The sequence below is a fragment of the Lepisosteus oculatus genome, chromosome 13 (assembly GCF_040954835.1).
Source record: "Lepisosteus oculatus isolate fLepOcu1 chromosome 13, fLepOcu1.hap2, whole genome shotgun sequence".
Taxonomy (NCBI): domain Eukaryota; kingdom Metazoa; phylum Chordata; class Actinopteri; order Semionotiformes; family Lepisosteidae; genus Lepisosteus; species Lepisosteus oculatus.
Window position 1 is genome coordinate 19891437 of NC_090708.1, and position 13354 is coordinate 19904790.

The following is a 13354-nucleotide window of genomic DNA, read 5'->3' on the forward strand; positions in this document are numbered from 1 at the left end:
AGTAGTAATCAGTAAGCCCTCCTTCATCTTTCTCGTGAGCTTCTTCCTGCTACCACACAATGTTGAGGGCATACAGACCCAGTCTTGACCAAGAGCAGAACAGGGCAGACACTCTCCTGGTGCTGGAGGGCTGCAGTCCACAAGGAGTAAAAAACTTGAAACCGTAGTAATATAAACAAATTAAATAAACATTTGATTCAAATGAAGCCATTAAGTGACCAGGAGACATGGCAGGCCTCCAGGAACAGAAGTGGCTCTCAGTGATTAAGACAGTCATTTGATGTCTGAACTTAGACTTTTCTGCCTTTATAGCTGTGGGCTGCACTTACAGTACTGATCCTTGAAAACCAACTCCTATGCTTTTTAGAGAATGGCAGCACAAATTAACCCAATTAACCCTCAGATGATCTGCATTTGCTGTATCATTGATTTAAGTGGATTATAGGCAGTTACTGTCCACCATGATGAATGATTGCAGCTTTCCCCTGTTACTTACACTTAATGTCTGTAGCAATTTAGGAGGTTTTCCTCATCTTAGTAACACCTAGAGAAGAATGAAAGGACTTGTAACAAAGTTGTTACCATCCTGCTTTTTGAAAACAAAGAAATACTTGAATGTATAGTACAATAGATATCTAACCTTCTTCTAAAACATAAATAATAATTATAATTCCATATTCATTGCTGTCATCCTTTGTTTCCTAATATTTTGTTCCTAGGAGAGACGGCTGAATTGCTCTGTGAGGCATATTTTCACTATCTGAAAGACTCGGCCACTGAAGTGTGGTGGTCTGTGAATGGCAAAAGAGTGGATCCAAATTCCGACAAAAGGATGAAGATCAACTCCAGGTCTGCGTATTTCCTTATTTTAGGCACCGAAGGCCCTGTATTTAAAAATACATATACATACAGTACAAATATTAATAATGATTGCTTTTTCTTCTCTTTCGCATCCCTTTGCTTAAAAGTGCCTCCTTTTTATTGTTTTAAATACACTTCCATGGAATCCTTCAGTTTATGTTTCACTGTTTATTCAGATGAATTGCGTCAGGCTGACTTTGTTAGTGCCTTTCATGATATTGAATACTTGTCAGGTTTGCCTGTAGTCTTCTCTCTTGAAAAGGTTCAGTTCCTTCGGCCTGCCTGTGTAACCAGTGTAAGATCAGTGCTTTACTTGTTTGTGTTGTGTCTCTCTTGATTGATATGTGGGTTGCAGCATTTTCAAAGGATGCCTGCACGACACCGCGTTTGAAGACACTTTGTCAAGATTTTCGGTTACCCACGACATTTTCCTCAGTTTCAGGACCCTCCCCATCAAAACAAAAAAAATAAACCTCTGAGCAGCAATGCCCTTTTAAACTGCAGTTTCCTTTTCCTCCAGTGAAGTTCATGAACAGCTGGGGCACAAGAGTATAAGACGAATCCTGCAGATTGACAAGTTCACCTCCGAGGACCTGAAAAAAGACTATACATGCTTTGCAAAAAATAAATTGGGAGAGGTGAACAGCAAGGCCAGAGTTGCTGCACAAGGCAAGTGGTTCTAAGTTAACTGAGTTAAGAAAAAGAAAGTTAAAGCTTACTTTAGTATGTTTGAAAGTCGGGATTCTCTCTCATGCTGTGTTTGGAGAACAAGGCTTTTTTGTATTTGGGTTTTGGCCTGAATATGACCGATCTTTACTGACCAATCTCATTACTGCTTTTTTTCCACATTCAGCTTACATTCCGTCCATAGAGCTTGGCTGCGGCCTTGGTGTTACCCTCTTCCTCATGGTTATATTAATAGTGATTTACCACGTGTACTGGCTGGAACTGGTGCTGCTGTACCGAGCTTACTTTGGAACTGACGAGACCGTAGGAGGTAGGCCTTTTTCTTACGCTTTTGAGTTCCACAGTGCAGAACAATTGACTGGAAAACAGGTTCTTTTCAATATAATTTGCTCACCAAACTGGTTTGCTTGTAGTTTTGAATATATTCTCTTATGGTCCTTGAAGATATACAGTGGTGTGAAAAAGTGTTTGCCCCCTTCCTGATTTCTTATTTTTTTGCATGTTTGTCACACTGAAATGTTTCAGATCATCAAACAAATTGAAATATTAGACAAAGATAACACAAGTAAACACAAAATGCAGTTTTTAAATTTAGGGGAAAAAAATCCAAACCTACATGGCCCTGTGTGAAAAAGTGATTGCCCCCCCTGTCAAAACATAAATCAACTGTGGTTTATCACATCTTTGGAAAGCTGAGTTCAATTTCTCTAGCCACACCCAGGCCTGATTACTGCCACACCTGTTCTCAATCAAGAAATCACTTAAATTGGACTTGCCTGACAAAGTGAAGTAGACCAAAAAGATCCTCAAAAGCTAGACATCATGCTGCGATCCAAACAAATTCAGGAACAAATGAGAAACAGAGTAATTGAGATTTATCAGTCTGGAAAAGGTTATAAAGCCATTTCTAAAGCATTGGGACTCCAGCGAACCACAGTGAGAGCCATTATCCACAAATGGCGAAAACATGGAACAGTGGTGAACCTTCCCAGGAGTGGCTGGTCGACCAAAATTACCCCAAGAGCGCAGCGACGACTCATCCAAGAGGTCACAAAAAACCCCACAACAACATCCAAAGAACTCTAGGGTTCACTTGCCTCAGTTAAGGTCAGTGTTCATGACTCCACCATAAGAAAGAGACTGGGCAAAAATGGCCTGCATGGCAGAGTTCCAAGATGAAAACCACTGCTGAGCAAAAAGAACATAAAGGCTCGTCTCAGTTTTGCCAGAAAACATCTTGATGATCCCCAAGACTTTTGGGAAAATACTCTGTGGACTGACGAGACAAGGGTTGAACTTTTTGGAAGGTGTGTGTCCCATTACATCTGGCGTAAAAGTAACACAGCATTTCAGAAAAGGAACATCATACCAACAGTAAAATATGGTGGTGGTAGCGTGATGGTCTGGGGCTATTTTGCTGCTTCAGGACCTGGAAGACTTGCAGTGGTAACTGGAACCATGAATTCTGCTGTCTACCATAAAATCCTGAAGGAGAATGTCTGGCCATCTGTTCGTGACCTCAAGCTGAAGCACACTTGGGTTCTGCAGCAGGACAATGATCCAAAACACACCAGCAAGTCCACCTCTGAATGGCTTAAGAAAAACAAAATGAAGACTTTGGAGTGGCCTAGTTTAAGTCCTGACCTGAGTCCAATTGAGATGTTGTGACATGACCTTAAAAAAGCAGTTAAGGCTCGAAAACCCTCCAATGTGGCTGAATTACAACAATTCTGCAAAGATGAGTTGGCCAAAATTCCTCCACAGCACTGTAAAAGACTCATTGCCAGGTATCGCAAACGCTTGATTGCAGTTGTTGCTGCTAAGGGTTTGCCCAACCAGTTATTAGGTTTAGGGGGCAATCACTTTTTCACACAGGGCCATGTAGGTTTTTTTTTCCCTTAATAATAAAAACCTTCATTTAAAAACTGCATTTTGTGTTTACTTGTGTTATCTTTGTCTAATATTTCAATTTGTTTGATGATCTGAAACATTTCAGTGTGACAAACATGCAAAAAAATAAGAAATCAGGAAGGGGGCAAATACTTTTTCACACCACTGTATGCTCCTTTTACCAAAAAAAAAGCATTGTGAAACAAAGGTACAAGAACTTATTTCTTCACTTCATTTAGAATCTCATTATGTCATCATCTAAAAATGTGTCTTCTGTTTGTAAGATTTCTCACATGATAGTCATAGCTTTGTTTTTCGGAGGTTTTTTATTCCTTTGAACAAATGTTTACATTTAATTAAAGTATCCAATAACCCTTCTAGTGCTTTAAGTAAAATATGATTATCCAGTTTTATTTACCTAAGAAAGGTAATTCCATTTTTATTTTTAATTTCAGACTATATTTTCTTAGTGGTGATTAGTGTAAATCTGAGTTCTAGATTACTGTAGATTACAGAGATTGCTATTACAAAGGGAATTGTTTGTCTAAATAAGATATGTAAATTAAAGTTAGATTTTACAGTCTGTGTATCATTTGAGAATTAGAGGTGTTGGTAGTAGTATACAGAGCATTATTGTCCATTTTGGAAAATACACATTTGTGGAGTGGGGCTGTATACTGAAGTTTGATAAGGATTAGTGTTGATTTTAATTTATGTCTCGGCATGGATGAGAATATGGCAGATCCTTATCATTTGAAATTGGGATTTTGTGTTTGATAAAGGGACAGCAGGTACATGTAATAATCCAGTAGATGGCTGTTATTCCACAGACTTTTGAAACAATAATCGTCACTTTTATACATTACAAGCAAGTTAGGATACAAAGCTTGTCATACATGTCGTAATTTAGATATCCAAGATTAGCTCTTTCTAAATTTCAATTTCATAATTCTAGATACACATATTTGTGCCTGATATATACATTCTACAACAAAGACATACATGATAGGGTAAAAAATTACAGTTGTATCCCTTCACAAATTTCATCAGAGGTTTTGATTATTTTTGCTTTTTAAAATCTTTTGACATGCTTTACCATGTACAGTATAAGTTCATTGTTAAAAGTGACAGTCACTCTTCTCTGAGTTAGGGGGGCATAATCATAGCCAGTTATCCTTTGCTAGTAAAGCCATGCTTTAGCGATGCTTTACTAGTCTGAATAGATGAGATTCTGAATGGCTAGACCTTCTGTTTCTTGCTCTGTCTAGGAATGTCTTGGCCATACCCTCCAGAAATCAAAGATCTTAATAAATCTGAAGAGTTTTTCTTGTTTTTGGTTGTCAGATGGGAAGGAGTACGACATCTACATTTCTTATGCCAGGAACACAGAAGAGGAGGAGTTTGTGCTACTTACTCTCAGAACTGTTCTGGAGAATGACTGGGGATATAAAGTGTGCATCTTTGACAGAGACAGCCTGCCTGGAGGGAGTGAGTATATTGCTGAGATTTCTGGGTGCAATTACAATCATTGTTTTTTGTCCTGACAAAGGTTGGGGCCGCTCAGGCTAATCTTATGAATGTTTGTGGTGGTGAATGTCCATAGTATTTTCTATTTTGTGTGGTTTTACTGTGGGTAATACCATACGTGCACTTATTTGTGCTGTGATTTACCACAGTTTGACTATGCCTCCAAGTACCATTTCATTAGCGCAGTGTTCTTTACTTTTCTGATATCTTTTAAAAGTGAAGACCACTTTGCCGTTTCCTGTTAATTCCATTGCAGAACTTTGATCCAGCTGGTACTTTAGTCACTTAGTTGATCTTGCTGAAGGAAGTATCTCAGCAAATTAAGGATGGGCTGTTATAAAGACATGGAATGGACTTGAATGGAAGGGACCGAGGTACTGTGAGAGAGAAGGTATTTTGAGGAAAAGAGGTTTCTGTTGTCATGTACACACAGCCTCAGAGGTGAAATAATGAGGCAAAATCTTCCGGTGCCTTTTTAAAAATTAATCAGTGACGGCCCACAGGTTTGACAGGAATATTTCCGACTCATATTTCTGCTTTGCATGCAACTGGCACGTTAATTTTTACCCTTTCCGAATCGTAGCTATAATTTGTACATGAGAATACACCAGATCAGCTTTATTCTCTTTGCTGATCTCTTTACAAGGCATGAATCGATTTAATGGATTTTTATTTCCGTTTTTGTTGTTTGGCGTCCTTAGTGATAAACCCCATTTTAACACCAGCTTTTCTAAGTTGTAAGGATTCTGTCACATTCTTTGAAACTAAAGCAGCAGGTGCATAGAGAGTTGCAGCCTCTTGCTGTCGATTAAAAAGAACCTAACTTTCCAACGCCTTGTTCCCCAGCCATAACAGACGACACCCTGAGCTTCGTTCGGAGAAGCAGACGTCTCATTGTTGTGCTGAGTCCAAATTATCTCCAGCAGGGCACCCAGGCCTTGCTAGAGCTGAAAGCTGGCATCGATAACATGGTTCTCACCGGAAAGCTCCGAGTCATTCTGGTTGAGTTTAAGCCTGTGAAACAGGCAGTGTATATAAAGGAGCTGAAGAGGGCACGTCTGGCCCTCACTCTGATCAAGTGGAAGGGGAAAAAATCCAAAGACACATCTTCCAGGTTCTGGAAACAACTTCACGTGGAGCTTCCTGTAAAGAAGGTGAAAGAGACAGTGCCCTGCGAAAAAGTCAACCAGAACTTACTAGTTTAATGTTGTAGAATTATTTGGATATTATCACATAGTATAAATAGCAGGTCAAAAACTGCACAAATACTCATTAAACCTACCGTTACGAGGACCTAAAACAGAAACAAACTCTGAAACCTGAAGTAGTACATTCAATTCCAGGATGTTTACTTGCATTTCGGTTGCTGTGGTGGGATCTTTGTGGTCTGGTGTGGCTTAAAGCTGTACTGAAAGGCACTGGCAACCCCACTTGGCCTTTCATCAATAACACTAAAAGACATGCCAAAGACTGCAGCTTTACAAGGGCACACTGCTGGTGCGATAACACATGTGCAGACATCTTGAAAATGATCCGCCCGGACACGTAGTTTACAGAAGCTTTAAACTAGATGATTAACATTATGTGAACAATTAAATTTTATTTGACCACAAAAAAGTTATTTATGTATCCACAGCAACATGAAATGCTACTTATATGCACTTGTAAATGTTACCAAATTTTCCCTATTCAGACTTTTCTTGCGTTTATTTTTTATTTACTCCTATTTTAATTTTATTCACTTACATTTACTGTGCCTTTCCAAATTTGCTACAAAGTTGGTATATTTTAGTATATTTATCTTATCTTTTTATAAGCTTATTTTATACTTAGGTGTCCATTTAATTATAAATGATTTTATAATATAGTGTCACAGACCTGTAGGCACTATTTTCACATGTAGTAAGACAAAAACTGCTGATAGTTATTATTTTATTATGATGAACTTATTGAAGTTTGCTAGTCAGTCAATTATTTATTGCTTAAACATTTGATTGTTTTAAGGAACATGAAATGACTGAATATTACAGATCGTTAAGCTTAGTTTATTAATGAAAAACTACAGACTTACAACATCAATTAATGTCTCACAAATCATCAGTTTTTGGAAGTTTGTATTTGTGTCCTGTCTGTGCCCTTTGGACCTCTGTCCCCTTGTGTAGGTGTCATATTTTTGTGGTGCTTATTGTGTAAGCATTAATCATATCAATTTATAATTTCTGTAACCTGTAGTTTCTGTAACATGGCCGTTTTATTTTTGTTAGTTTTTGTTATTTTTTTCAAATGTTTATTTTTTTACTTTTGCCAGTTGTGAACCAGACATTCATTTAGTTATTGGTTATTTTAGGAGATTTAAAGAAAATGATTTAAGAAGCTTGGAAAACCAAAAACTAATTTAAGCAAGCAGTATGGCTTTGTCATGGTAAATTAACAGAATCAGAGCATCCAACACCAAATGTCAGTAGATTGCAGCTTTTTTATAACATATCCATCAGTTTACAAAGTATTAGAGAAACTAATACAAAGCACAAACTTTAGTGTTGTCAAGGCATATTTTACTTATAATTTTCTTTCTTTTTTAAGAGTACAACCTCCGATCACTTGAAATGGTGATATATTTAGAGTGGTTGCTGTGTGAGATTTAAGAATAGTGTGGCATTGTATTACAAATGATATACAAAGGCAGTAAATATGTATTCATTTTCTGAAAGAAATGTTTCATACAAAGTAAAAAATACTAAAAGTATGGATGAATTTCATATGTTGCATTTTCATATAGAAATAGCAGACAATTGATAAATACTGTATTTAAGTCTAGAAGCTGTTTAGGCCATAAAGAGACTTGTAGATATCATTAATTGTGAGAGACAATTTATTTAATGTACATTGGCTTTCATATAGTGACATTATGATTATTTTGCACATGACTTTTCAAATGCTTGACATGTAAATATATTTTCACATCCCCTCGTCTTTTGTTAATTTCTTGTATTTTGTTGTTGTAGATACTGTAAGTATTCATTTGCATTTCATGCATAAAAATAAATGTTTTTTTTTCTTTCTGATGTGATGGTGTTATCTAGGGTTTTATTGTTTTTCTTATATATTTCTTATATATTTGTTGCACATTATTGGAAATCCCACAGCTGTCAGAGCTAATCCCTTTCTGAATCATTTTGTGAAAAGGGGAGCCCTGGCCTTTTCATTCCGTTTCAGACCTTGTTGCCAACTTATCATTTCTTACCTCTGCAGGAGGGTGAATTATGTATCAATTAAGTAATTGGAGTGGTTTGTCCTCGATACTAACTGATAGTACAAATTCTAGAGAATTGGATTTACCGCTGTGGCTTGGCAAACTCCAACGAACTAATTACATTATAAATAAGATGTAGAAATATATGATCATTATCCATGTTTTTTTTAAACAACCGTGACATCACATCTTACACGTTCATCTTATTTTTGTTTAAATTTAAGTTTTATGAATCCATTTCGTTAAACCCCTTTAGCACAGCTGGTTGGACTGATGAAAACCGCATAATTTATTGGAAATGGTTTTCTTGACTCTCACCCACGGACCTTTAAAAAGTCTGCCGAGGTTAATGAAGTATAATTCCTTGTGATTATTCCCTTCTTGGTTTCCAGTTGCGTTGAGTGGAGCATCTCACATCGGCTCTCGCATCTGATGTCAAATCCGTCTGCAAGCCTACTAATTAATCCTGTACTCTAATTACAGTAATTAACAATCTGGTCTTACTCAGGCTCTCCGTCTGTGAACATGAAGACAATGAGAAGGGCAGCAGATGAAAACGCTGACTTTTTTTGTGACTATTGGAAGTTATTGTCACTTGTATGTTCCAGTCTCCTGAAATCGTGGATTGTGCCTGCCTGGATTAAATTAGAGAATGTATGAATCACGCCTACCACATCTACTCAAATAGCTGAAACCTAAAATCTTGGTATATAATACTCTCCTTAATAATAATACTTGAAATAATACTCTCCTGGTGTGTGAGTTTCGTGAGGGTATCGCAGGGACATGAGACAAGGCTCTTTTATTTTCCAAAGATGCTCTACACCGTAATTATCAGGGCCAGTCTGGGGATGAATGTGATTAAGATTCCTGCCTTGCCTGTTTCCAGTTGGCAAGAGTATTTGCGGAGAAAGAGCCCAGCCATAACTTTGTAGTTTCTACGATTCCAACTTGTCAAACCAGTTTTTCCTCATAGTTTGTGAACCGACTGCTTAGTAAAAGCCTGTAAAAGACTTAAGGGGAAGAAACAAGAAATTTCTGAATGATATCCTGACAGTGCTTTTCTCCTGTTCCTGGTATGTAGATGGCATGAATGCTGGTCATCTCCTTTTTGTTTGGTTTGTAGTTTCATGGCGATTTAGCACGGGCTTGGAACAAAGATATGCCTGTTTTCCAAAAATGCAATACAGTATAATTAGCGGAGGTGTTTTAGGGTGAATGAACCATCACTCCTTGCAGTATATTTCCAGAGTGTTTTCAGGTGACAAAAAGCAAAATAGAATCTGGGGAGGTCTTGAGTAATCCTTAACCTGTTTAACCTCACCATTCTTAAATGAGCAATTCTAAAAACACCTTTTGTATTTGACTGAGTATGTAAGTGTCAACTAGATGTCTTTCTAGATACACTCATCCCTGGTTATACGAGCACAATTGGTTCTAAAATGTCTCCTTGAAGGTGAAAAAAATTAAAAATGTGACACTAAATTCTCATGAAAATGTGAAGTCTTGAAAATGCAAGTCTGATTCATTCCAAGTGCTTGTAACTGAACATAAATCAGTTCACTTTAGGCACTTTTCTAAATTGAATCGAAATTCTGTATTTGAATAGCTTGGCACCTTAAATTGCTAGTATATGTTACAATAAGTAGACTTAACCAATACTTTTTATGTGTGCTGTAATGTTTAAAAGTACTACGAATCTGTAATGTAAGGAAATAAAATTTGCATGATCTCTATAGTACACATGAACAATGTGAACTGATCAAAAATGTCTTACCAAGCAAAAATTCTCAATTAATAAATCTTGTGCAGTTATGGAATCCATAATGATAAAAGTAAAGACAGAGCATTAAGCTGTTTGGTGATGCTGTGCATTCATAGCACGCATAATCAAAATGAAAAACTTCACAATTATACAATCCTATTCAACTCTGTAACTAGTAAAATAGCCTTACTGTTTCTGATAAAATAGTGAAGACAACAACGACCGAGGGGAGAGAATGATGATGGAAGAGGGAGCCATTCTCTTGGAGCTCATATTAGCGAGGGAAGATCACTAGTATAATAAAAGAGGTCTGTATATGTATTGCTTGTTTTAGTTCTTGTGCTGTAAGTGAAGTGCGTGCTTAATGAAGGATGAGTGTACTGTACATTATAAATTCAAGAAAAGCTGTCTATTCAAATGTAACCATAAGTATCCAGCCTCCAGATGTTTTTGTTTTTTATTGTGACATATGTTGTAAAGGAAACCTCAGTAGGTTTCTGGGTACCTATTGTAAATGAGTGCTTGTCTTCTTTCTGGATTTCAGATATACCTGAAGATGTTTTAAAGTTTATACAGAAAAGCCGCAGACTTATTGTGATTCTAAGTCCAGATTATATGACAGAAAAGAGCATCAGCCTCCTTGAGTGCAGATTAGGACTGCTCTGCCAGCACACAGCCGACACCAAGATAATCGCCATCCGCTACAAGCCTGTTAGCTTCCCCTCCAGCGAAATCCTTCAGCTAAAACAGACGACAGTCATCAAGTGGAAAGGGGAGAAGTCCGGCCATCCTCGCTCCCGGTTCTGGACCCGCCTTCGCTTGGCGCTGCCGTTGAGAACGCTGGCCCTGGGAGTCCGCCTTATTGACAGCACCTCCTCCCATTCGGACCTGAACGTGGGCACCTTTCCAGTCAAGAAGGGGCCCTCTGAGCCCAGAAAAACAAGGCCTGCCTCAAAGCCTGCGGCGGGCCTCAGGACAGGGGAGAGGCCGAGGAAAAGAAATGGTCCTTGTATGACCTGCAGGGCTTGTGTGAGGTTCTCAGAGCGTAAGGACCCAGTTAATTTCTTGAGCCAAGTGATGCCACAGCCTGTGTGGCAGACAAGGCTCTGTAAATCCATAGCCTATGGCACAGAGGTGAGCTGGACCCACACAAGGCCTAAACCATCCTTTGAGCACAACAGGCAACCAGTCCACTCTCAGACTGACCAGTGCTGCTGTGACATGACCAACAATAACAACCTGTGTGCTCTCTAGAATGATGTTCTTCCCGCATGAGAGGGGTGTGTTGCTAGGCCTTGATAAATCAATTCAAATGTGAGGTCTAGTCCTTAAGACACATAGTCCTCCATAGCACATCATTTTTTCCATACATTGGAGATATAAAACAAATTCTGTCATTATCCTCAGGATTTGTGCATGACTAAAGCGCTTGCCTTTTTTTTACAGATTTTATTTTAATATATTTATATTTGAGGGGAATGGGGATTGCGCATTACTAGGTACTGTATGTTTGGTCTGCACAGCATGTCTTTGGTATGTAGGAGGAAACCAGAGTACCTGGAGGTACCAACACTGGGCTTGGGGAGAACATGCAGACTTCACATAGAAGGAGCTCCAGGCCTGTACACTAGGTTTTGAATACAAGTGAGTTAGTTGCCTGCTGCAGTTCAGGTGCTTGATTGCATGAATTTTTACTTGCTCGATTGTTCCGATTGAACCTTTACCCATGTCTTCGGATATTTAAAGTGATTTATATGCGTAAGAGATTAGTTTCTGTCTCAATACAATTTTTCACTTTGTTTTAGACTTGCAGAATATTAAAATCTCACTAGATGTCACTCTTTCCTCTGAAATGCAGTGAAGAGGTTATTGGTATGCAATGGAAAGTACAGTATTGTGTCAGCATTTCCAATTACACGACTAAGGCAAAATGTGCAATAAATGAAAGCTAATGTTTCTTATTTTTCAATACATTTATTCACCTCAAAATTGCATTTATATTAACTGAAAGACAAAAACATGGTTGTAAAACTGACCCAACACACAGGAAAGCTTGTTTCTGCTTATATAAATCTAGAAGAAAAAACCTCAAGAGAGAAATTAAGAACTATTTTTAAATGGGCACAATTGTTGTGGGAAATGCTTCATTAGAAGAGCCTCAATATAAGTACATAATACATAATCATACATTAATACAATAATTGAGCCTCAGTATAAATACAGCAACATGTGTTGTGTCTGCCCTGTAGGACAGATGCTCTGCAAAGGTTTTCCAGCTCTTATATAATATACACAGGCTCAGAAAGAAGTTTATTTTCCAATTTGAATGTTTGTCCTGTTTATGATGTTTGTGAGTGTTTGTCCTGTCCTTCCACATGTGATAAAAGTTGGTTTCACACTTTGAGTGTTGGACATCATTAGATGTGATTACTTCCACTCTTAATGCCTTGTTGAAGGTAATTAGTTGCTGCAACTGTTAAAGCAAGACATCTTTATTCTGTCTTTTAGAAAATGTTAAATTAACAGATCCCAGTAATTACTCTAATACCTTATATACTTCTTTGTGACTAAGTGCTCATTTTCAGAACTTCAGTCCCTCATCAGTACTGTATATTAAAAATATGATTTTTTTATCATTTAAATAGATTAACTGCATCTGATTCTGATATTGCAGGCAGCAAAAGAACAGGACTTTAAAATATGATACTGCCAGTCATAGCACCACACCAACAGTAATTACATAATACATCTAGGGCAACTTTAAACCAAATCCACTCAATGGATAATTGTGTGCTATTAGGTTTTACTTGAATCAATGCCAATAATGCTAGAAATAGTACTTCCTTTGTAAAATATTAAACTTTAAGGTAGTACGCTTCTCAGCATACCTCTTTATACTATACACTGTATTCATAACAAATACAGTTTATTGAATCAAGTCAATTAGATGTAGCAAGTGCAAGTAATTAGTTTCTTGGTTTTGGTTACAGTTCTGCGATATACAATGAAGCTCTGGGTCTTTCTGTGAGCCAGCTGGAATGCAGCATCACTCCACGGGCGAAGTTATCACATAGTTTACTTGTTTGTGGTTAATAATGAATATTTTCAATGTACACTTGACCTCTTTCTTCAGTGTTTACATAACATCGGCTATTTTGACCTGCATACCTTAACTAAAAGCGTTTCATTTTTAAAATGACCTTTTGAACTGCAAAAGAATGTCAAATGGGTGGATATTGCTGTTCAGTGGACAAGCAGCCTGATTAGCCTAGGAAACTAATATGAGCTCTAAGGCAGAAAACATGCAATATACAATTACACACGGAGTGCTTAAAATGTGCTCTATGCATGTTGAATATAATTTTATTAAT

At 37.6% G+C, this 13354-nt stretch overlaps 1 protein-coding gene across 5 annotated transcripts in view; it reads left to right on the forward strand.

The window, feature by feature from the left end:
- Positions 1-11940, forward strand: part of il1rap (interleukin 1 receptor accessory protein) — a 32040-nt gene extending 20100 nt beyond the window's left edge. For 4 of the 5 annotated variants that reach the window (XM_015361549.2, XM_015361547.2, XM_015361550.2 and 1 more), the window contains 5 exons: positions 720-849; positions 1382-1530; positions 1715-1858; positions 4783-4926; positions 10528-11940. In XM_015361549.2, the coding sequence (XP_015217035.2) occupies positions 720-849; positions 1382-1530; positions 1715-1858; positions 4783-4926; positions 10528-11237 (1277 nt within the window). In that variant the 3' untranslated portion in view covers positions 11238-11940. Of the gene's footprint in view, positions 1-719; positions 850-1381; positions 1531-1714; positions 1859-4782; positions 4927-5811; positions 8031-10527 lie in introns of those variants that run through there. The other variant, XM_015361552.2, reaches the window with a different exon arrangement.
- Positions 11941-13354: the final 1414 nt, after the last annotated feature.